The following is a 26,307-nucleotide window of genomic DNA, read 5'->3' on the forward strand; positions in this document are numbered from 1 at the left end:
TCATAGTTTTAAGGGCTTTTTTTGTCCTAGTGCGATAATGTGAATTGCATATTTTTTATTCCATTTTTCCCCTTTATTAACAGCATAGTTCTATATTAATGTAATTAATGTATTCTTTTACTATTCTTTTAAGGGTTACTCTAGAGGTGTCCTAACATAGTAACTCCTAGCCATAGGTGACTATTTTAAATTTATTAAAATTAAATAAAACTTAAAATTCAGTTTCTCAGTCATACTGACCATATTTCAGATACTAGAAAGCTACACCTGGTTACCATATTGGACAGTGCAGTTTATTTCCATCATCACAAAAAAGTTCAGTTGGACAGTGCTACTCTAATAATTATAACATGTATCCCTAACTTATCCTCATTAAATAGTGTTTTATTTTTCTGTACATTATTTGTGTACATTTGATATTTATTTACATTTATTATATATTTACCCTTTTAATGCTTTTCATCTCATATCTCTAAGATTCTAATATCATTTTTCTGTACCTGAAGAGAAATAATTCATATCTTTTAGTATTATCTTTATTATAGATATCTTAGTGACAAAGACTCCTTTTTATTTATCGAAAAGTTGTTTTTTTTTTATTTTCACCTTTATTCTGGAAGGATAGATATTTCATCATTTTCTGGCTTTCATTTCTGTTGAAAGATAAGTCAGCTGTCCATCCTTTCCCTACCCCCCCGCCCCCCGGTAGATTTAAATTTTTCTTTCTCCCTGCTTTTCAACAATTTTCCTATGATATACTTAGGTTTTCCTTGTAAATATTCCTTTTGGGGTTTATATTGTTCCTTGAATATGTGACTTGATAGCTTTTAGCAATTTTGGAGAATTCTCAGTTATTATGTCACTAAACACCACTTCTTCCCCATTCTTCTCTCTTTCTCCTCTAGGATTTTATTCACATTATGTTATATCTGACTATAACCCTAACGTCCTTTGCATTCTTTTCCTTATTTACCTTTCCTTTTGGCTCTTCATGCATCATTTTTGATATTTTTTCTAATTCATTAATTCCCTCTTCACCTGTCTCTAACACTATTTAACCCATGACTTGAGTCCTTAATTTCAATTACTGTATTCTTCAGTTCTGCATTTTCCTTTTGGTTCTTTTTTATGGATAATAATTTTCTACAGAAAGTCTCTATCTTTCCTTAAGCCTATTAGGCAAAACTCTTTTAAAGTCTGTGTTCAGTACTTTTATCTAGATTTCCTATGTGTCTTTTCTGTTATCTTTTGTTTATTTCTTTCTTAGGGCTGGTGTAACAAAGTACCACAAACTAAATGGCTTAAAACAGAAATTTCTTGTTTCGTAGTTCTAGAGGCGAAAAATACAAAACCAAGGTGTTATTGGGCCATGTTCCCTCTGAAACCTGTAGGAGGGAATCCTTCATTGCCTTTTCTATCTTCTGGTATCTGCCAGTAATTTTTGCCATCTTTGGCTTTTAGATGCATCACCCTCTTCTCTGGTTCCCTCATCATATGGCATCTTTTTCTTGTGTGTCTCTCTCCTCTTCTTAGGACACTAGTCATAATGGATTAAGGGTCCACCCTGCTGCAGTATGACTTCATGTTAATCTTTGTTATATCTACTATGATCATATTTCCAAGGGAGGTCATGTTCTGAGGTACTGTGGGTCCTTTGCAAAGCACACAATTCTCATCTCATAACATGTTTCATTTTTTTTAATTGTTATTTTATGTTTCATCGTATGCCAGGTTCTTCTTTATCAAAGGCCAGCTCTTATATATGAAAAATTGTGGAGATAATGAGAAAGTTAAAATGTTATCTTTCCCTAGACAGGATTACTTTTGATTCACCTTAATTCCATTGCAGGAATTTAGATAATTTGAAGCTTGACTTTGGACCCTAGAAAGACCAGTCTGTTTCCCACTTATTGCTAGGGTATTGCTATTCAGGATCTGTGCATATGTAACCGGACTGACACTGCCAATCATTGAAAAGACCTGTTTGCAAGGCTGACCCTTAGCTGGTATCTAGGAACATGCCTAGTAAACTGTTCCTGTACTGATAATAAGACTTTCTTTAGCTGATAAGGATGGCTCATAGTACCTGTACTATACAAACAACGTGTGTTTATTCAGCTTATTCTGAACATCTGCTTTCCTTTGAGAGTCTAATTTTGGTATGTGCTAGGCAGAGGGCACCTACATGATGAGCCCCCCAACTAAAAACCTTGAGTGCTGAATTGCTAATGAACTTTCAAAAAAACGGTTTCTGGAAGAATTAAGTGCACCCTTTGTGACTTCAGTGGGAAGGGACTTTTTTTTTTTTAATTGTGATAAACTATACATATTTTAGAATAACATTGAATTTACCATTTCAGCCATTTTAGTGTACAGTTCAGCAAAGATTTTTAGTACAATTCAGTGATATTAAGTAGATTCACAGAGTTGTGCAGCCGTCACCACTATCCACTTCCAGAACTTTTTCATCATCCCAGACAGAAACTCAAAAGAGACTCCGAGATTTCACCTGGTTTCCTCTGGATTTCACTCTGCACACCTTTTCCATTCGCTTCTTCTTCTTTCTTCTTCCTCTCCTCCTCATTCTCCTCTTTCTCCTCTTTCTCCTCCTCCTCCTCCTCCTCCTCTTCCTTTTCCTCCTTTTCTTCCTCCTCTTCTTCCTCCTCCTTCTCCTTCTTTTATATCCTTTTGCTATAAGTCTTAACCATGAGTACAACTGTATGTTGAATCCTATGATCTTTTAGAGATTCACCAAACCCAGGGGACTGCTTCATATACAAGGTCCCAACTCAGAGCTTAGATGTTCAGTTCGTTGATAGATCCTGAAATCCAGTTTTTGTTCCTCTGATCCTTAGAGACTCTTGAAAGCCCTGGTCCATTTCTTAGCCTTTGTTGCTTTTTCCAGAGAAAAGCAACCCCAGCGGCCAGGTTGACATCTCTGGGTCTCTTTCTTCTTCTATTTGTTGATTTCTTTACCCTTCACCCACACAAATGTATATCCAATCCCTTTCCTGTATATCCAATCCCTTTTATATAACAAATTATATACTTTAATTGCTTATGATATCTATTGCCTGTCTCTGTGTTTCTTGTTTACTGTTAGTATCTTAAGCTCCTAGAACAGTATCTGACACATGGAGATACTCAATTATGTTTAGAATGAGTGAAGTTGCCTTTGATAATTGGTTAAAGGAACAGTAAAAGTCAAGGAGAGTGGAAGTGGTAGAAGACAAACCACTGAATTCAATTACTTTATTCTTTTTACTGTCTTTAGCTGTGCATAAGAAGCCACTTGGATATAGGAAGAGAATGTTATAACTAACTTATTTTTTTTCTCCAAATAACAAACATTATTCATATTAAGTATGTGGATTGGTAAGTGGTACTGTCTCTTTATGTTGTCATACAATCCTCTCACATAAAATATTGAAAAAATCTTCACCATCTTCATATAGTACACCCCTAGGGAGACAGTTCCATATGAATGGCCACCCCCAGAGCTATGCCATACAGCATCCTTGGGTATATTATGTATGATTTTGTTGCCAAAAATAAAAGATGTCACTTATTATAAACAAAAACCTTGTACATCTGTATACTTCAAAAACTTGGAATCAGATTAAGGGGGGAAAAAACCCTTTTAAAATCCTCCAGAGAACCTTAAGAATAGGAATGTAGCCCCTATCTTAACATTTATAAGAAAAACTGGTTAACATCAGGGAAGATGGACTTTTTACTAATAGAAATTAGAGAAAAAGCTTTGTGTTATTGGTGTATGATGTTAAAAACAATCGGTGTCACTCTAGTAAGCCCAGCAATAAGGCATTTGTTTTATGTGGATCTTTGTATCATTGTATCGTTTTTAGCTATGGCAGCCATTAAAACCTATAGCAAAATGAATTGGACTTTAAATCCATCCTAGTTGTATCACGCAGTTTTATTCTTTTTTTAAAGATTTTATTTATTTATTTATTTATGAAAGAGAGAGGTACAGGCAAAGGAAGAAGCAGGCTCCCTGCAGGGAGCCCAATGCGGGACTGAATCCCAGGACCCTAGGATCACGACCTGAGCCCAAGGCAGACGCTCAACCTCTGAATCACCCAGGTGTCCTATCACACAGTTTTAAACCAAGATTTCTCAAAACAAGAAAGCCTAGCCAACTATGCTTTGTATATTATTTTCATTTTTCAAAAAATTTTTGGTCTAAGTGTTACTGATGAACAGTTTTTAATGTGTGTAGACCACCACAGCTATATGCAAAAAAGAAAAGTTCAGAATAATTAAATAACTTACACATAGATACAGAGTTTATCAGTTGGCAGGACCAGAATTGAATGACATTTTTTAAGTGTTATTAACTTTGCCATAAAACTGAAAAGGCTAGGAAAGAATTGAGGGAGGGGCGAGGAGGTATCAGCTGTAACAAAAATGAAGCATTCTGTGTGACAGTACTAATCAATGTAAATTAAAACAAATGACTTTGCTGTTTAGAAACTAAATTCTTAAAGTCTTGACCAGAAACTTTCCAAGTGCTTATATTTTCTTTCCCATGCACTCATACACCATGATCCTTCCTCAACTGTGGCCTGAGTTTTCCTCCCAACCATTGCTAGCCACTCCTCCATTTAACTTAAGTATTTGTCATTTTTTTCCCTATCCAGCCCTATGAGCTCAAGATTTCAAGGAAATTTGGTTAATTTCTCCTCAAAAAATCATATTTAAGGGTAGTACATTAGATCCTTTGGAGTAAACAGTGAGAGTAGAGTTTATCTGCATGATTGAGTGATTCAAACATGTCTTACCTGACAAAGTGATGTAAGATCTCAATTACTTTAACTGAAGAGCAGCACATTGGTTTGTAGGACATGGTTCAGTAATTCTCAAATTTGGTGGTTCATCAGAATCACTTGTAGGGCTTGTTAAAGTAGATTGCTGGCCCTGACCCTATAGTGTCTGATTCATTGGTCTGGATCGAGACCCAAGACTTAGCCTTTCTAGCATGTTCTCAGGTACTGCTGATGCTGCTAGTTTGAAGACAACTAATTATTGTAGCTCATAGTCTCTTTTTCATGTAGAATAAATGTACTTTTTTTAAAAAACGTTGCTTTGCTTTACTGTGAACATGTTCTCTTCCCCTTGATTGTGGCATTTTTTTATCTTCATGTCCCATAAAAACATTAAGAGATACTCCTTAAAGAAAACTCCCGAAGTAATCTTTCACAATAAAACAACCTTCTAATCCTTTAATTATATCAATTCTACATAGTTGACATAAGGTAGGCCTTGCTTTTGCACAGTTCTGAAATACACCAATTTCAGTTACTACAGTCTATTAACTATAACAAATTTCATAAAGTACAGACTTCACTGCTGTCTTTTCAGTCTACATGTCACTACAAAAATAACAGATGCACATCATGACCAGTGACCAGTCATGTCACATTTTCCAAACTCTGTCAGTGGTCACTGTGCACCTCTTACTGAGTTCGTACACAGAAAACAGTCTGTGTATTTGTGTTCCCTCCTTATGCCCCAGTGATAAACTCGTAATTTTATAAAAGTGAATAATCAAAGAATTAGCCAACAATAATTAAAGCACAGCAAGGAAAAAGTGATACCACTGGAAGCAAAATTCAAATTGAACATAAATGGAGTTAGGAAACAGCTGACAGTGGGAATGTTGACACCACTGATGTTCAAGAGACTCTAGATATGCCACCACAGGAATTTAGTGAAGGCAAACTTATGGACATAAATGAGGAAAGTGGTTGTGACATGAGTGATACCAGCATAAGATTTTACATGAAAGGAACTCTGGGAGATATTTCTTGGCATGTGAAGCACAAGGATACAATGTTGGCATCTGATCCTAACTCAGAAAGGAGTATGACTATCCACGGCATAGGAAAGATTTTTTGCTTCCTATCATAAGTTGTTCCAGAAGAAGTGACAAGCAGTGTTCAAACTGCTCTTGAGTTTTTTATAAATAATTTTCAGTGCTTTTTAATGTATTAAATTACAGTGTACTAAATAAATATTAGTTTTGCTTTTTTTTATTTCCCTATATCTTTATAATTGATCAGGAATTCATATTTGGATCATGAATCTAAAATTTTTTTTTAAGATTAATTTATTTATTTTAGAATAAGGGGAGGAGCAGCAGAGGAGAGAAAGTGTTAAGCAGACTCCACCCTGAGTGCAGAGCCCAATAGAGGGCTCCATCTTACAACCCTGAGATCAGGACCTGAGCCGAAACCAAGTGCCCCAACAACAACAAAAAAGTTTTTAAAGATTTATTTATTTATGTGAGAGAGAAGGAGAGAGTGTGCATGCACCTGCATAAGTAGGGGAAGGGGCAGAAGGAGAGGAAGAAAGAAGCAGACTCTCCACTGAATATAGAGCGTGATGAGGGCTTGATCTCATGACCATGAGATCATGACCTGAGCTGAAATCAAGAATCAGATGCTTAACTAAGCCACTCAGGCACCCTTTGACAATTTTTTTTAAGTTTTGGAACAATTGTAACTTTTCCCATGGATCATTAAAATTGCCTGCATGGTTTCAGCTTGTATGATTATTTTTATCATCCCATACTACATACAAAGCAAGGAATGTATGTATGTGTGTATGTATAAATGTATGATTGGATGCATATATATATATAGTCTTTAATTGTATTATATAAAGGTTTTATTTGTACTCTGTAAAGAGTGTTTCCCAACCTTGATACACACACAAAAAAAATACTTGGATAGCTCACTGTGATATACAAAAGAGCTCCTGGCTGAAGGGCAGTGGCCAGGAAACTTTCCATCCCAAGCCTTGCTTAGCTGCCCCAAGGGCCAGGGAAATAAATATTTCAACCACATGTATGAGTCATTTAAGGCCCACAGGTGAAAATACTCCAATATTGAAAGAATTGTTAACTCCTTGAGGAAGTAGGCATCATAGCACTTAGTATGGTGTTCTCTACATAGTTATTTTTGGCTGACCATGTTTGACATACTATAATACATATTTTTTAATTGAAATTTCTTTAAAAAGCTAAGACTTGTTAATCTGCTCAAGGCATATTTAGTAAACGTCTAAATATGTTTTATTGTATTTAATATTCTCTTTCTACAGTTATTAAAGCATTAAAATGTGTCTTACTAGAAATGTCACTGTATAGTGAGTATTAGAAATGCTGAGGTGAAACTGAAACTTGGCATAGGAAATAACAAGTAGGCATTGCAAAAATAGATTCATTGTTTTAAGGAAAAACATCTAGTGAAAATATTTCCAATTCTTTCTATGAATACAAAGTAATCGAAAGGAGGCTTTATATGAAAATGAGATACGTGCTTTTTTTGGTCCCAGTGATTAACATCAGCTTCCCCGATAATGTGTTTTGATAACTAAATACTACAAGTTCAAAATAAAAACAAAAAATGCTATTATTTTCAGCATGAGTTTTACATTCTTTTCATACTAATTGATGTTTTTTAACTCTAGTACACTAGCATGATTTTCGTATTGACTTGATTATATAACATTTAACTCACTGCTGTCTTTCATATCATTCTTCCTTGATACATTTCAAGGCCTAAGTGTCCTATCTTAACTTATTTTGTTGTAGAACATACACATTACTTTTTAAAATTGAAGTGTCCTCTTTTGCTACTTTGTTTCTTGAATTCTGGAATTATGTTATGTTTGTAAGAAAGTAGACTTTAAGCAGACTTCTTCTTGTAACCATGTAGAATCTTATGGTGTGCTCTAATTAAAAGCCAGATTTGTTTTTGAGCTTTATTGTGGTATAATTGACAAATTAAATTGTAAAATATTTAAAGTCTACATCATGACGATTTACTATATATACACATTGTGAAGTGATTCCTCTCATCCAGTTAATTTATACCTCTATCCCCACATATTTATAGTTTTGATTTTTCTTTTTTGAGAACATTTAAGTGCTACTCTTTTAGCAAATTTCAGTTGTGCAATATAGTGTTATCTATAGTCACCATATTATACTTTTTAGATTCTCAGACTCTATGTGGCTGAAAGTTTGTACCCTTTTTACCACCTCTCCCTATTCCTTCCTCCCTCAGCCTCTGGGAACCACTTTTCTCCTCTGTTTCTGTGAGTTTAACTTTTATTTTTAGAGTCCGTATATAATTGATATCATGTGGTATTTTCTTTCTCTTATTTCACTTAGCATAATGCCCTTAAGTTTATCTTTGTTGTTATTAATAGCATAATTTCCTTCTTTCTCTTGACTGAATAATATTTTTAGTGTGTGTGTGTGTGTGTGTGTGTGTGTCTCACATCTTCTTTATCCATTCATCCGTTGATGGACACTTAAGTTGTTGCCTTGTCTTGGCTATTATAAATAATTAAACTGGATTTTTATAATCTAATCTTTATCTTAACAAAGTGTGTAGGGGATCCCTGGGTGGCTCAGCAGTTTAGCGCCTGCCTTTGGCCCAGGGCGCGATCCTGGAGTCCTGGGATCGAGTCCCGCATTGGGCTCCCAGCATGGAGCCTGCTTCTCCCTCTGCCTGTGTCTCAGCCTCTCTCTCTCTCTCTCTGTGTCTGTCATGAATAAATAAATAAAATCTTTAAAAAAAAAAAAAAAAGTGTGGAGGCTCCTGGGTGGCTAAGTTGGTTAAGTGGCTGACTCTTGATTTCAGCTCAGGTCATGATCTCGGGGTTCTGAGATTCAGCCCCACATCAGGCTCTGCTCAGCACAGAGTCTGCTTGAAATTCTCTCCCCCTCTCCCTCTGCCCCTTACCTCATTCTCTCTCTCTCTCAAATAAATAAAATCTTTTAGAAAAATAAACACTTTACTTAATAAACTTAATAAAATTTATAATTCTCCTCTTTTTAGAATGTAAAGTTCCTTTACAGTTGTTACAATTTTGTAAAAACTTCTCTAAGGACCCTGGATAACTTTTGCTTTTTAAATACTGCAACTGGGGATCCCTGGGTGGCGCAGCGGTTTGGCGCCTGCCTTTGGCCCAGGGCGTGATCCTGGAGACCCGGGATCGAATCCCACATCGGGTTCCCGGTGCATCGAGCCTGCTTGTGTCTCTGCCTCTCTCTCTCTCTCTCTCTCTCTCTCTCTCTCTGTGACTATCATAAATAAATAAAAAATTTTTTAAAATTTAAATACTGCAACTGTTCTTTTTGAAGTTTGATATTTTATTTTAGGGCACATCGATGCATTTACTTCAAAACTTTTTCTGTTAGAAGAAATTACCTCAGAAGAATTAAAAGAAAAACTTTCAGCACTCAAGTAAGAAAGTTTACTTTGTGGTGGGATTTTTAAAACTTATTAATATAATGACTAATTTTTGTTTATTTCTAAATATTGGGTAAGTTTAAATCATTTATTTTCAAGACTTTTAATCTTTTTCTGCATTTAGGCTTCCCCTGGCCCAGTTTGTGATCCATCTATATTAATCATATCCCTTTTCAAATTAAATCAAATGCCAGTGGCACCAGCCTTTCTACTTCAGACAAAGAAGGCTAGAAAAAGAGTAATAGCCCACCATCTGAGAGGTGCATGGGAGTACCACTTTCAGAGATGGGAAAGAACAGGAGAGTCATAGACTCTTAGCTCTAAAGGTTATATACATTTATTTAGACATCCTAACTTCTTAAAGTTTCCCCTGTGCCACATATTATTGTACATCATATAAATGAGTTTATTGTGCTCAGGACCCCAAATACGTAAATGCAAAGGAAAATAACTTAGGAATATAATTTAATTTATATCTCACAGCTTTCTAGGAAGGACTGGTATTATCCCCATTTTGTGTGTGGGGAAACTGGAACTTAGAGTCACTTATTCCAGAGCACACAGGTGAACTAGAGTGACAATCTTGGAAGTTAATGTTTGATTGACCATTAGGATGGGAAATTGTCCTGACTTAGACTGGTCGCAGAGTTTCTGCTTTGGAGTTTGACACATTTTTTGAAGGGTCTCAGATTCAATCTTGAATTCTTTGCTTATTCTTAAAAATGTCCACTTCTATTATAAGGACTGCCCCCTTTGAGGAATAACTTTTTCTTTACACGAATAAGAAGGCTTTTCCATACATTACTCACTGCCCGCCCCACCATTCCAATGAAACCCATTTTTAAATAAATACTAGGGGAAATAAATGTAAGTCTAGAATAGATACTAAAGAAATAACTATCCTGCTGCCACTCGGTGGCTTCTCTGGCATCACACATTTAAAAGACTTCTCAGTTTCTTTGGAAGCTAATTCACCACCATCTCTAAAAGGCAAACTCTTTTGCAGATTAGTTCTGAATATAAAATAGTGAGCTCTTTGCAACTGCTCTGATTCACACAGGCCAACTACTTTATAATTTTGAAGAGAAATCAGAAAATGGCAAAAATTAAAGATTATAATTTAATCAAATAATGTTATTCTGTGTTTTCTATTTTTTTCTTTGTTAGTGAAGGTATTTCTCTTTCTGAGGAGCTATAATTGTTAAGAATACTTTTTTTTAAATTTTACATTAATTTCTTCTGTTTAATAGGATTTCAAGTTTATTTAACATCCTCCAACACATTCTAAAGAAATTGAGTAGGTAAGTAGTTTTTGGACATTTTGCATTGATATGTGTGATTTTCTTGGGTGAAAATTCAGAGAAAGTTTGAATATATGCTATTAGGGATCATAGAATGTAACCCAGAAATGTGAAATTTGTTCTATTTTGTCAAGGTTGCAATTGTGAAAATAAAAATAAAAAATAGAATATGATAGTATCTGACTTGCTTGCGGTTAAACATTTCTCTGTAAGACTCTGTTGTATTGGTTCCCATATGCCACTGTAACATATTACCACAAATTTACTGGCTTAAAACAGCACAAACTTATTTTATAGTTTTGGAGGTCAGAAACCCAAAATCACTTTTACTGGACTAAATTTGTATCAGCAGGGCTGATTCTTTTTGGAGGCTCTAAGGGAGCAATCATTTCCTTGTCTTGATTTTCACCTTTTAGTGGCTGCCTGTATTCCTTGACTATGGCCTCTTTCTCCATCTTCCAAACACATCACTTAAATTTCTGCTTCCTTTGTCTCATTGCACCTTAATCACATTTAGGAAGCCATTAAAGGTAATATACAAAAGTTCTGGAGCTTAGGATATGGATATTATGGAGCCTACATAGCTATGTTGTTTATATTTTCAGGATAAGGAAGCAACATAGAGCTAGTGTTCAAAAAATCATCAAGTCTGTGAGAAATCTCAGAATATGAATTTTCCACCTGGTTATTTATCAGACTGTTTTATTATGTGAACTTTTGTTCTCCTTCTGTTATGCCCTTACCAAAAGATAAACTGGAAAACAATTCAAGAATCTGAAATAAAAGTGAAAAATCTCAAAGTTCTCAATCTCTACTTATTATGCCTATTAGTTTCCTGATTTATAAAATGATGGTGTTGAGTTCAGTGATGCCCTAGATATTTTTCAGTTCTGTGGCAGAAATTTTGTCTATTGTGTTCTTCATATGAAGCACAATACTTATACATGAAATTTGTCAAATGCTCTTTGAGATCTTATCAATATCTTAGTCTGTATATTTGTTTTCTACTGTAACTAAGGCAGATTACCACAGAATTGGTGTTTTAAAACAACACAAATTTATTATCTTTCAATTCTGTAAGTGTACCAGGTCTTCTGGGTCAAAATCCATGTGTCAGCAGGACTGAATTTTTCTGTAGGCTCTGGGTGATGGTCTCTTTCCTTTACTTCTGTGAATTCTAGAGGCCATTTGCATTCCTTGGTTTGTGGCCCTTTTCCTTTTTCAGAGTTTCAAAGGCAGGTTGAGTCCTCACATCACATTGTTCTGACTCCTTTCATGGTTGTAATCTCCCCTCTGAGTCCCTCCTGCTTCGTTAGTTTACATTGAAGGACTCTTGATTACAGTGGACCCACTAAGATAATCCAGGAAAATCTTAAGCATTTTAAAATCAACAGGTTAGGAATTCCAATTCCATCTTATTCCCTCTTTGCTGTGTAATTTAACATATTTATAGCTTCTAGGGTTTAAGATGTAGGCATCTTTGGAAGGTCATTATTCTGCTACCATAATCAGTATCCATCCATGTACATTACAACGTGTAGCATTTCTAAAATACTCTTCCCTGAAGTTTCTCATTCTCCATGAATTCTCTGTAAACCAAAACTTTCTTCATTTTTAGTGAAGGTAGTTAAGATATATGATTTTGATCAATAAAACCTCAATCTTTGAAATGTTATTTATTCCTACTACCAAATCAGTTATTATTCATTGCCTTATATAAAAATAAGAAAGTGATTGTTTCTGAAGAAAAATTCTCCAGGGGGTAAGAATACTTCTGAACCTCCTTTTTTTTTTTTTTTTTTTTTTTTTTTTTCTGAACCTCCTTTTTAAGCAGAAAAGCCATTACTTTTCTGCTTAAAAAAATTAATGGAAACATAACTTATCAGGTTTGTAGGCAGATGCATATAACTAAAGTATAATTAATTCTTATTTTAAATGATATGGGAAAGAACTGATGTTCTCTTTAGCACCTTTGAGCTATGTAAAATAGGAATGTAAAATCCTTAGAAAGCTCTTTATGTTGATACACTAAATTCCTTAAGCTTTCTAAGGAGAAAAGGAAAATGTAGATTTGATATTTGACAGAAGTGATTATTTTAACAGTAGAGGATCATGATTAAGGGTATGGCCTATGGATTGAACTACTTGGGTTTATATCTCCCTGCAATCAGAATTTGGGCAGATTGCTTAGTATTTTTAATTTATATTTTTCTGTGATACGGAGTGAATTATTAATATTATGCCTTGAAGATTTGTTGTGGAGGATTTAATAATAAAATGGATATAAGCAGTATAACAGTAGTTATTTAGCTCATGATAAACATTCAGAAAAAAAAACATTCAGTACCTATCAGCTGCTATGGTTGCTATTCTCAGCACCTCATATTGTATTATGATTATTCCTTTTTTACTTCCACTTTATTTTTTTTTAAGATTTATTTATTTATTTATTTATGATAGACACACAGACAGAGAGAGAGAGAGAGGGGCAGAGACACAGGCAGAGGGAGAAGCAGGCTCCATGCTAGGAGCCTGATGTGGGACTCGATCCCAGGACTCCAGGATCGCGCCCTGGGCCAAAGGCAGGCGCCAAACCGCCGAGCCACCTAGGGATCCCCTACTTCCACTTTATTTTTAAGCTAAGTTCCTTTTTTACTTCTACTTTATTTTTATATCTCTTAAGCTTTGTGTTACTGGGTACAAAGCAAGAGCTGTGTTTGTTGAATGAATTAAAATGGTCTCTGTAGGGACACCTGGGTGCTCAGCGGTTAAACACCTGCCTTCAGCCCACAGGGCGTGATCCTGGAGTCCCAGGATCGAGTCCCACATCAGGCTCCCTGCATGGAGCCTGCTTCTCTCTGCCTGTGTTTCTGCCTCTCTCTCTCTCTCAGTCTCTCATGAATAAATAAATAAAATATTTTTTTAAATGGTCTCTGTATAGGAATATTGTGTATGTACACTCATGAAATACTCTTCAGTATATGTTGTGCGTGGATTAGAGAATTAGGCAGACTGTTTCACATTAAATTATTGAATATTTTGAAAAAAGAAACTATGTATCCTGAACTTTGTAGTAACAATTAAAATTAGTTTCCTAAAAATCATGAAAATATTACTAAAAATAAGATTTCTTAAATCTTACTTGGTCATAAAATATTTTTAGAGGCAGTATTCCATTCCCATAATTGTTGTCAATTCTTAAATCACGATTAAGAAAATGCTGTTGAGATTGACACCATGAACCAGTGAGTTGAATTTCCTTGTATGATTTAGCTTGCAGGAGGGTTCCTACTTGTTGTCTCATGCAGCAGAAGATTCTTCTCTCCTGATCTACAAGACCTCTGATGGAAAAGTTACTAGGACAGCCTACAATTTGCACAAAACACATTGTGGCCTTCCCAGTGTGCCTTCCAGTCTGTCAGTTCCCTGGGTCCCTTTAGATCCCAGTCTGTTATTACCATATCATATCCATCACGGAAGAATACCTTGTACTTTTCCACCTAAATCACTAGGTCCCACACCACAGCAAAAGGTATGATTTTTTTTTTTTTTTTGCAGTTAAATGTTCCATGAGGTTATTTATTCATGTATTTCATTGATGATACAATATTTCAACTTCATGTCCACATAAATCACAAGATCATCTAGAAACTGTATCTGTAAGAAGGGTAGATAAAGTTGTATGCTTTACTGAATCCAGTCATTGTCAGTGGAAGTTTCTGTTTCTGTAATGTTTGTAAGTCAACTAAAGAAAATTCTATGGCTTGCCCAGTGGGAATAAGCTAACTCCCTGTGTTCTTGTGAAAAACAAAGTTATATTTTTTTGTGATTCTTATTTATATATGCTGATTCATTTTATTAAATATTTGAAGCAATTTGCAGAGGAATACTTACAATAAAATTATGATGATACAATTAAAAATTGATAAGTAGGATATAGAAAAATTAAAAAGTGTTAGTAATTAGTGAATGCAATATCTTATTAAATGTACAATAAACTGTTAAGGACTAAATTATTTGCTAAGTATTGTGTAACTCAGTATTTATTGAGTTATAATTAACTTTACTCTGTGTATAGAATCCTTCCCAGAAATACCAGTTGAATGATTTTTCTGACTGAGACTTTTATAAAGCCATGGCTAGAGATACTCTTCACCATGTCACTCATTCTTTATATCATGTAAAATATTCCAATCTGGGTTTAGCTGTAGGAAAAGTTTTGTTCTATACAAATGAATCTGATGTTCAGGAAATAAAAACCAAGTGTATTTTCCTTCCATGCTGCCAAAAACCTTGGAGTCAAAATTATTATTTGACTTGTATAATCTTCTCAATATGTGTTCTCAGAACATCTATCAATTGTGTATCCTGTGGATATCTTCTGTTCTCTTTTGTTTCTATGTTATATTAATCTGTAAATGTTTTCAAGGCCTTTTAGAAATAGCTAGAATGCAAAAACTGAGGACTTTTAAATAATTTACAGTGAATGAGGTTTATGTTTTTCAGTGTTTTACCCTAATATTACTGTTTGGGAGGATCTTTTTAGGAAGGAGAACTCCTTGTACATTCTTAGCTAACTTCGGCCATGGATATGTATAAATATGGTTAATTAGTTGCGACAAATGAAAGAATGGATGAAGGGATCCCTGGGTGGCGCAGCGGTTTGGCGCCTGCCTTTGGCCCGGGGCGCGATCCTGGAGACCCGGGATCGAATCCCACGTCGGGCTCCCGGTGCATGGAGCCTGCTTCTCCCTCTGCCTATGTCTCTGCTTCTCTCTCTCTCACTGTGTGCCTATCATAAATAAATAAAATTTAAAAAAAAAAAAAAAAAAGAAAGAAAGAATGGATGAAGTTGTTGATATTTTAAACCATCTTATCTACAGTTCTGGTTGGTTATTTCCAGTTTAAATTTCATTTGAGTAATGATTTTTATAACTTATTAAGGTAAAATTTTCTTCGCTAACTTAAATATAATAATTGAAAACTTTTCTTGAAAGATTTATATTTTTTCAAGTATAATGGTCTCCTTTTAATTTAGAAATTATGATTATAGTCTATCACCTGTGACATATAATTATATATGAGTATGACTTACTCCTTTTTGGCGTAATACTCTGATACAATACCATATGTTCAAGATTTGGGCACATCAATCCAAAATTAAGCAATTCAGTTATATGTATACCACTGAGCAGTTGCTGATTTATATTTTTTAAGGTACTTCATGTATTCAGTGCCAGGAACAAATCCTTAGTGAAATGATCTAAGACCCAGCTGTTAGGTACAATAGATAGGTAGATAATTAATGCTTGGTTTGGTATGTTTTCAATCCCTTGAAAATTTTTGGTGATTTCCTACACATCTCCCTACAGTCTAGCCCTATGTTTGTTGAGCATTATTCAGCCTTCCTCCCTTACTTTCTCCTAGCCAGGCCATGGGAATGGGACTTTCTAAACCAGTCAAGGTAAGTGCAGTTAGGGTTTCTAGCTTTAGCAGCAATGGGAAAAGACTAAAGCTTCAGGAAACCTGAGGAAGTAAGACCCTATATGAAACAAAAATCATGCACACATTTCATGGTGTAAAAACTTACATAACAAATTTTTTCTTTTTTTTAAAAGATTTTATTTATTTGAGAGGGTGAACGAGAGAGGGCATGAATGGGGCACATGGGAAGCAGAGGGAGAGAGAAGCAGACTCTCAACTGAGTAGGGAGCCCAACACAGGCTCCATCCTGGGACTCCAGGATCATGGCCTGAGCCGAAGGCAAATGCTTGACCTACTGAGCCACCCAGGCTCCCTGATACCAAATATTTCTGTCTTTGATACAGTCCTTTAGTTTCTGTCCACTTGAACTCACTTCTCATATTTGTGTAGTGCCTTAGGTACTAACCCTGAGAGATACCCCCCAGTAGAGTTTGTGTCTGCCTCCTACTTCATGGAGAAGAGATTAATAGGAGAATCCCATTTGCTCCCTATGCTACTCCTGACGACTTCTACTTCCAGTCCTTTTGCAAAGGCTCTGTGACCATCCCTTTTCTCCTTCTACAACTTCTGTAATAAACAGTCATTTTATACACACACACACAATCTTACAATGGAAGTTTCCAAATACTTTCCTCCACAATGTAGTAGATGCAGTCAGGGTGGTCAGTATAGTCTTACAGTAAATACTAGCTGAGTGGGCAGTAGTGTAGATAATCTAAAAATCAGAGCTCTATTCTAATAAATGTGTTAGAAAAGTTCATAGGATTCAGACAAATACACTAGCAGACTCCAATCCCAAATGGAGCTTTTCCTTTCTGGTTATCTGACAGTAAACCAAAAAATGCCCGTGAAGAGATAACATATTAGGTTAGGGAAGCTGGAGTCTGATTCATTCTTAGTGAGCCAGTAACCCCTTGGAGTAATGCTAATATATCAGATATATTAGGAATATGACTGTGCTGCAGTAACCATATCACCCATCACCATCAGATCTGTAATTCACTGAATAAGATGTGAAGAAACAAAGGGTGCAAGATGGCCAGGGAAAATGGAGGCAGAGATGGACAGGCTCTGGGCATATGATTTTAGGTTTCCAGCTTTGGCCATTTTCTCCAAGGGCTGACTTTCTCCATCGCCCCTTTTAAAAACTGTGCTCTCTCAGTAGATGGCCACGTAGATGACAGGATTTCCAGATCTCACCTTCGGCAGGACTACAGTTAGCAAAGGATTGTGTCCTAAGAATACGCCTTCTCATATCTGTAGTCTGTGTGGTGGGCTAGAAGGTGAGAATGGGCAGCTCCTTGTGTGCTGAGGAGGAGTCGATATTAAGGTAGAACCAGCAGCACCCCAACAAACTATTCCTCCCATTCTCTTTCTTCCTTTTTTTTTTCCTCTGGAGTCTCCTCCCAGGTGTTTCTTCCCACTTCTTTTTCTTTCTTGCAGGAATCTTCTCTTTTAGTCCCTCATCTTTTCCTTTTTACTGGGGTTCTTTTCTCTTTTGCCTCCCTGTTTTTCACATTTATTTTTCCCCCTTTTTCTATATAGACTGTTTTTCTTACTCATTGTCCCTTTCTCCATTTTGTAATTTTTTTCTCCCTCTTTACCACCTCAGACCTTTTCCTTGTATTTTCTTCCTCTCCCTTTGTATTTTTCATTCCTTCCTTTTTCCTGACCTACGTCATTATTGCAAATACATCGCTCAAAAAGGTCCTGTTGTTCCACCATTTTCTAATTTAACATTTCAGCCTCTTCCAGATTTAACAGAGAATGGTTTTCCCCTTCACTTCTCTCCATTCTCCTCTGACCTATTCCCTCTCTGATTGCTATTTGAAAGTTTAGCACCTTAAACTGTGTCAGATTAAAGCTTGTTTAGAAGCATCCAGGGGGCTGGAGATTAAAAACGTATAAAGGACCATTTGCAAAGTAATTAGTACATGTATAAATAATACATAGTTGACTGTATATAAATACTTGGTAAACATGTTAAAACTATTCTTTACTTCATCTCTTAGGTTGGTGGAACAAGAATGCCTACACGCAGCCGCAGGAATCCAGTTTCTATGGAAACCAACAGTCTGCCTCCTCAGCAAGTTGAAAATGAAGGAGAAGCTCCAAATAAAAGAAAAATAACTTAAGGACTCTACCATGGAAAATGAAGAAAAACTAGTTGTAACAACATTCAATTTAGAAAAGTTTGAGGGGGAAATATGCCTAGAAGATCAGTGGATAAGATGAACATTTTTCTTTTAGTGTCCTTGAGAGTTCTTGGAGTGCCTTGAAAAAAATATACTGGCTACGTGAAGGAGTGTTTCAGCTAAAATGGAATGTTACATCCTTAACACTTGATGTTTGAGGAGAATCTAGATATGTTTTAACATTATCATGGCAGGGAAACAGAGAAGAGAAGTATTTTTATAGTAGACCTTTTCCAAAAACTGTAAATAGGAAAATAATCTACTTTTTTCAAGAGCAATATTTATCATTGTTATGTTAATAATATGAATTATCACATTGGCTCAGAAAGTTGAATCTTGCCACTGTCAGAATTCTGAGCCAATATAAACCTTGCTTCTGACCCATTGTGACAGTTTTTATATACTATTTCAAAATGATGATTGTTGCAAGTTAATAAAGTTAACATCTTTAAATACTTGATGAAATTCCGTTGCACAAGCCAAATATTAAAATTAAAAAATAAACAAGTCCATGTCTCTGAAAAGTCACAAGTTAATGATTTCTTTTTGGGCAATCATCAGTTGAGAAAAAAACCAACCTTCCATGTGTGTTATAGGTTTGGCGATGGATCCCTCTCTCTTGGCACAAGTTTCATCCTAGTGTTGAAATATGCTGCTGAAAGCAGAGATGATTGTGTTTCCCAGAAAAATTTAATTATTTCAACTGACAAGGTTAATGTATGGTAAAATGTAAGCTATTTTTTCTCATCTATACTGATTAAATGTCCTAGGACCACAAAGATGAATTTGGCAAAGCTCGTGAGCACCTGGTGTTACTATAGCCAGTTTGGACTTAAGAAGGAATGGACTTATTCAATTTTTGTATCTTTGTCCATTAATGTGCATTAAAGTTTCAGAAATATGTGCATCATTTGTAAAATACAAGTTTTGTAATCCAAAGTAATATATCTACTTTGTTTTTGGAATTTTTTTATGTGTTTTATATTAATATAAGGAACTGGTCTGAGAAATCTTCTCAACTATTATTATAAGCAACAGTTGAATATTTTTATCTTCAACTACCAAGTTTTATTTTTGATTTTTATAGTCTGTTATAAAATATTTTTAAATTAATTAGTAAATATTAAGATTTTTAAAATATATTTTAACATATAATTTCCTCCTGCCACTCCCTTTTTAAAACCATGAGTTTTTTTTTTAATGGACACGATTTTTTTTTTGAACTTTGTCCCATATTGCCATATCCCAGAAATATTTTAGTTGTGACTCATTTGGCAGTGAACCAAGGGAGAGGCAGGGAATCCCCTTGGAATTTGCTCTTTTAAAAAAGCTACACAGTGATTTCTTCCGACTCCTGAATACCAGAAAGATTTGACTTTTGACTTTTAACATTACTTTTTACTTAATAAAATGTGTGGCCTTGCAAGTAACTATTTTGAAATTATCTTAGCCATACATTTGAATAACCCTGATAATATATATAAATCTAGTCTTAGTTTTTCACTTGTACTTAACCAAGCCTCTTTTATAACATGTAGTTGATTATGTTTGTGTTTTTTTCCTTAATTTTTAGTACAGGCATACCTCATTTTATTGTACTTTGTTGCACTTTGCACATACTACAGTTTTTACTAATTGAAGATTTGTGGCAACAAAGCGAGTCAGTGTTGGCAAGGATGTGATGAACCTGGTCCACTTATACCTATGGTAAAGACACAATTTATACATACCTCTTGGGAAAAATTAGTCCAGTAAATGTTTGCTTTGGATGCCACACAATCTAAAGTAGGTCCCGGTTGTTACTCTCATAATATTCTTTTTTGCCTATATTGCAGTAGTTTATCTGACTTACTATCTTTCTTCTTGAATAGACTATAAACTATGCAAGGTCAGGAACATATTTGTTTTGTTCACAATTATGTAACAAACACCTAACTTGGTACTGCTGTCTTATAATTGCTTAGTAAATATAAGTTGGATGTATGAATAAATGAATATCTGGTTATCAAGGATAGATTTTATTTTTTCCAGGAGCTTACATTCTAGTGCAGGACACGATACTAATCTATGGGTAAGTGCTCTGGCAAAGTAATATAAGAAAGTCATATAACCTGAACCTGATAATTAGGGAAAGTTGTCTGAGATGAAGCTTGAGGTGAGTCTTTTCAAAGTAAGAGTTGTAAAGAATGAAAGATCTTATACATAGAAAGAAGCAAATGCATAGGTGAAAGATGGCCAGATTGTAGGCTCTGAACTTGGGATTTGAGAGAAAAAGTGATAGGACAGGGACAGACATGCCATACTATTACATTTGAATGTTATCCTGTGCAATGTGGGAACCAGTAGTGACTTTAAATTAAAAAACAAATAAACATGATGACGTAGGTTTTTGAAAAAGCTCTTGTTAGCGTTAATCTAGAGAATGAAATAGAGCTGGGAAAGACTGTAGGGAAGGAGAAAATTTGGAAACCTGGGTTACAATAATTTAAAAATGGTGAAGGCCCAGAATTGAAGCAATATAGAGGGATGGGCTCAAGGGACAGGAGAAAAAAATAACTTAGTGAAGCAGTTGGTAGGAAGAATTAAATATGGCTTACAGAGAAATCCCAATATCTCACTTGGGATATTGGGTAAATAGTGATATTACTCATTGAGAAAGTAAAAGGATGAGTGTGGATATAGAGTAGAAAGGGTTCAGGTAACATGTTCATTTCCTGGAGCACCTGAATGGCTCAGTCTGTTAAGCGTCTGCCTTCAGCTCAGGTCATGATCCCAGGGTCCTGAGATTTAGTCCTGCATCAGGCTCTCTCCTCAGCAGGGAGTGTGGTTCACCTTCTAACTCTGTCCTCCCCTCCCCGTGTTTTCTCTGTCTCAAATAAATAAAATCTTTTTTAAAACAAATTTAAAAATAAAAATTAAATGTTCATTTTCTTTTACCATATTCTTTGGATTCTAGGTTTGGATGCAATGTAAGCTATATATTGCTACATAATAAATTACCCCAAAATTCAGTTAAAACATTTATTATCTTTTTTTTTTTAAAGATTTTAATTTATTCATGAGAATACACAGAGAGGAGAGAGAGAGAGAGAGAGGCAGAGACACAGGCAGAGGAAGAAGCAGGCTCCATGCAAGGAGCCTGACGTGGGACTCGATCCCAGGTCTCCAGGATCAGGCCCTGGGCCCAAGGCAACACCAAACCGCTGAGCCACCCGGGCTGCCCAAAACATTATCTTAAGAGTTTCTGTGGATCAGGCGATGCAGCTTAGCTGGGTGTGTCTTGCTGGGGTCTTTGATAAAGTTACAGACAACCTTTTGGCTGGGGCTGCATTCATCTCAAGGTTTGCCTGGGGCTAGAGAATCTACTTCCAAAAAGGTGGAGCCAGTCTTTCATTGGCTGCTGCCAGGAAGCCTTATCCTCACTGCTTATACCTCTTCATGGGTCTGCTTGAGTCGTCCTGACGACAGCAGCTAGCTTACCCCAAAGTGAGCTATCCAGGAGAAAAAGCGAAGAGGAAAGAAACCACAATGTCTTTTTGTCTTGAAAGTCAAATGCTGTTACTTCTCCCATATTTTTCTCATTAGATACAAGTCAGTAAGTGTACACTCAAGCTCCACCTCTTGAAAGGAGGAATATGAAAAGAATTTGTTAACATTTTTTTAACTACTACAAATGCCATGAGCATTTTATGGATATAGAAAAATTAGGTTTAGAGTAGAGAGAAAAGAAAGGACACTGTTTCAGTGTCTTACTACCAATATGCTGAATCTAATAGAGATAGTTGATATCAAAGATGGTTGATAATTTGAGTTTTGAACTCAGAAGTCTGATATCAGTACAGATTGGGAATTGTTGATATATCTGTGGTGATTGAAAGAAGTGGATAAGGTAATAGAGCAAAAATGAGTAGAATGAGAGAAGGATCATGGATGGAACCCCATAGAAAACCATATAACTTAAGTAAAAGGAGAAGTTTCATTTAAGTGGCCAGTATGGAAATCAGGTTTATACACATTTAGGACTAAGTAGAAATAAGGTAGAAACTAATTCGTCTGCCAATTGATCAGCAAAACTTACAGTTTTACTATTTGGATCTTCTTTTGTAACTGCAAAAGAGTTAACATGTTCCTTTGCATTTCTACTTGGGTTCTGGCTTTGGACACCATAAACATTTTAGACCTATTACAAGGAGGCATGGGTTTAGGGTAAAGAGGGGAGAAAACACTTTAATGTGTCATTATGAACATGCTAAATAAGTTTCTGACACGCATATTAAGATGTTCATTATGTGTTATAGGTATGTGGTACCTTTTAATCAAAGCGTAAGAGTATTTGGTACCAAGATTTATTGAGTTTCTCATTGAGATGTAGGAATAAAGAAGATGTATTTCGTTGGTCCTTCCACTCTTGTCATGCTCCCTTTGGCTAACACCTAGCCTTATAATCAAGATATGTAGGGGCAGACACACAAAGCATCTATCTGGGGATTAGGTCTGATCTGCCAAGTAAAACTTACTGAAGGAGTTGAGGCCCCGATGTCTCTTTCTAGGATGGGACTCTTAGATCATCTCATCAAATAGGAAGGTTCAAACAGTATAGTACAGGCATACTATACTATGCTATGCTATGCTATGCTATGCTATGCTATACTATTGCCTTGGCATACGTGTTTGCTTTCAATTTATGAACTACTGTTACAAAGTGATGAAGGAGCTACAAATGGGTTGTGTTTTATTCCTGTACATGCATAGTGTATAGCTTGGTTAATTCTCTAAGGAATGGGAGGAAAAGCCATTGTGTGAATTAATTGCTGTTTTGAAAGTGAAAAACCTAGAGTCTGTGATTAGTGGGTTGAATTCCTCCTTCCTTTTTCTTAAGAATATGTATTTCTTGGAGGGGATAAGGGGGAAATCTTTTCTATAGTCCCTGTCCTAGGTTTGGCTTGCCCAAAAATGAACAACACAGGACAGTATGTGCATGGCGATCTTAAGAGTCACCGTATAGCAAGGCAATGCTCACTGATTCCATGGGTTCCACCTCTCTTCCAAGAACTATGTTAATGCAACATCTGCTCCACCCAGGCTCTACCAACACATAGATTAGCCATCCTAGGCCCTACCTGCATGTTTTTGCTCATAAAGCTATATCTGCTTGGATTTATTATCCCCTATCAAAAGTTTCATTAAAAGTGGCTAGTATGGAAATCACATTCATAAAAATTAAGGACTAAGGAGAAGGTGAGGTAGAAACAATGAAATACTCCATTGCCAATTGATCTGCAAAACTTGGAAATGAATTAATGTTTTCTGAGCATTTACTGGGTATAACATGTCAATTTCTTGGGATTTAAAGATAAGACTGGTTTCTGTCTTAAGGGTATTATGTGATCTAGTTGGAGAAATATGTACAATTAGGTATTATATATACATACACACTATGTATACATAATACAGGTATATATAATACAGAGCAGAATTTAAGGGGCACAATAGTGCATAGGAGCAAGAAAAGGGGGTGCTTGGAAAAAAGAGAAACACATGGTAAAAATGACCTTTAAGCTTGGTTTGAAAGACAAGTAAGGTAATATGAGCGAAAAGGCAGAGCATTAATTACAACATGAGGGAAAAATTCTATTAAAATTGCTGATTTTCAAAAATAGCAAATATGCCCATGTTGCAAGCATGGGGGTAAAAGAAAATAAATGAGAGATGAAGTTGAAGAGGTAAGTTGAAACTTGATAGTGGAAAGTATTGATTATTATTCCCAGATTGATTTTATTCTGAAAGCAGTGAGGAGACATTTAAGGCTTTTCTAGCAAAGTGACATCAATTTTTAGGAAACTTACAGTATAAATGATTATTTAGAGAGAGGAACAGGAGGTGGTAACTACAAATAGCAGAGGGATGGAAAAGGTGTAGATTGGAAAGCCAGTTAGTTAGCAGCTATCAGATTTGATCCTGTCCCCCAAATGAATGTTTACCTCACGTAACATAGAGTCACAAGTAGATAACAGACCTAGGTGTCGAGAATACAAAGATGAACTAAAGGTCATGGCACATGAAGTAGCTTCTGTGTGTGGAGTTGCGAAGTAGAGGTTCCAAAGACAAATGAAATTTTTCGCCTGAGTGCTGCCACTGACTTAAATGAAAATATCAGAGGCAGAATATAGATGGCATAAAAAGACAACTAGCTGTATTTGCAACCAAATGTGAGCAGTACAATTCAGGTGATGTCCTATGGAATCTGTTAACAAAATGAGAGAAAGTGTGTTCTACCTTTGGGCTGATAAACCAGGAAATTGGAGCTGTCATGTCTGGGACCACACTGTCCTTTTCTTTCTTTCTTTGTTTTTAAAAGATTTTATTTACTTATTCATGAAGACACACACAGAGGCAGAGACACAGGCAGAGGGAGAAACAGGTTCCCTGTAGGGAGCCCGATCTGGGACTCGATCTCAGGACCAAAGATCACGCTCTGAGCCACCCAAGTGTCCCCACACTGGCCTTTTCTTTCCTCAACCTCCTTTTAGTTGGACCAAGGGACTGAGAGTTTGGTTACATACCATATTAACTGAGCAAATAGATAAATTGAGAATAATGGGAAAGAGGAAAGCAAGAATAAACCCTGTGGTATTGGATAGGAATTGGAAGTATCAGAGTGAATTTGTTGTACTATATGTATGGGGGGGGGGAGGAAGAAGCATACAACCGTGTGTATGTGTACGTATACATACATAATTCCTAATTCTGTAGATAGGGTCTAGAAGCAGTAGCGCTCTCATAACAAGGAACACACCTAGCACTCAGATCTTGGCTTCTAAATTTCATTCTTCACTAAAAGAAGTCAGTGTTCCCTGGAGAAAATTTTCCAAGTCTGGGGCTTAGAAAATACAAGATGAACCTGGAACATCGTCTTGTGCCAGAAAGTAAGAAAGTGTCAAAGAGCGATGGATGTACGTTAAAAGAACATAGGAACTAGCTTAAAGGAGTTCTTAGGTCTGGGAAATTTGAACATGAAATAATGATAGTAACGTATTATAATGCTTTAAGTAAAACAGTAATCCACAAGCGCATGCTGGCATACGTGGATAAATGAATGGGGAAGAAGGAAATACTCTGTTCTACGGTAGATTGCCAACCAATAAATCCAGAGGGAGTGATGGAATTAGAAGAATCAACTTGCAGTTATTAAAGTTATCTAAGAATCCTCAAAGGATGCTAAATATGATGGTTGAAAATTTGATGGCAAATAGGAATATTCACATCATCTTAAAGAATCTCCCTAGATAGATAGATAGATAGATAGATAGATAGATAGATAGATAGATATTATTAGGTATAACATACTTATTTGTTTACTTAATCCAGAAGAAATCTGGCAGAAACTATCTTAACTAAGTGGTTAAAATTAGTATCACCAGTAATGAGACAAATCAACAATGTGTGTTTCTTGCTATGCAGCAAGAAGAGCATGTGACTTAGGTGGCATATTACTACTGTCTGACTCACCCAGTGTTACTCTACTTCATTTTAGAACAACAAAGGACATACAAATTCAGATCAAACAATTTGAAAGATACCATATTTCAAAACCTCTTGAAACATTCTACCTGCAGCCAAAAGTTGTCTGGACAAACCTGTTCTTCCTGCTGCAGGTAAAAAGAAAGAGGGAGGAGGAAGGGAGGGAGGAACGGAGAGAAGAGGAGAGTGGAAGGAGGGGAGAGGGAAAGGAGAGGAGAGAGAAAGGAGAAAATAAAAGGAAAAAAACTTCTGTTTTACACAACTTTTGAGGCCTCATCATCTGCAGGGAATGTTCTCTGATGCCAAGTAAACATAAGTCATCCACAGTTTTTCAAGTTGGTCTTTCAACAAACCTCTGCCCAACTTAGGCTCCGGAAATAAACTGTAAGGTTTTTTGGTTTAACCTGTTAGAGAGACTCCAAATAAAGAGGATACTGTGCCCAGAGATAGTCTTACTGACTGCATTATTCTCTATGGGATATTCTTTAAATTTGCTCCTGAAGTTTTCAACTCAAAGTG

General features: G+C 35.9%; 1 protein-coding gene across 4 annotated transcripts in view; it reads left to right on the top strand.

Moving 5' to 3' along the window:
* Nucleotides 1-19,232, top strand: part of ICE2 (interactor of little elongation complex ELL subunit 2) — a 63,028-nt gene extending 43,796 nt beyond the window's left edge. For all 4 annotated transcript variants that reach the window (XM_041744811.1, XM_041744810.1, XM_041744812.1 and 1 more), the window contains 4 exons: nucleotides 9,197-9,281; nucleotides 10,538-10,588; nucleotides 13,862-14,120; nucleotides 18,085-19,232. In XM_041744811.1, coding sequence (XP_041600745.1) covers nucleotides 9,197-9,281; nucleotides 10,538-10,588; nucleotides 13,862-14,120; nucleotides 18,085-18,207 — 518 coding nt within the window. In that variant the 3' untranslated portion in view covers nucleotides 18,208-19,232. The remainder of the gene's footprint in view (nucleotides 1-9,196; nucleotides 9,282-10,537; nucleotides 10,589-13,861; nucleotides 14,121-18,084) is intronic.
* The last annotated feature ends 7,075 nt before the right edge of the window (nucleotides 19,233-26,307 follow it).

Source organism: Vulpes lagopus, chromosome 2, assembly GCF_018345385.1.
Source record: "Vulpes lagopus strain Blue_001 chromosome 2, ASM1834538v1, whole genome shotgun sequence".
Lineage (NCBI taxonomy): Eukaryota > Metazoa > Chordata > Mammalia > Carnivora > Canidae > Vulpes > Vulpes lagopus.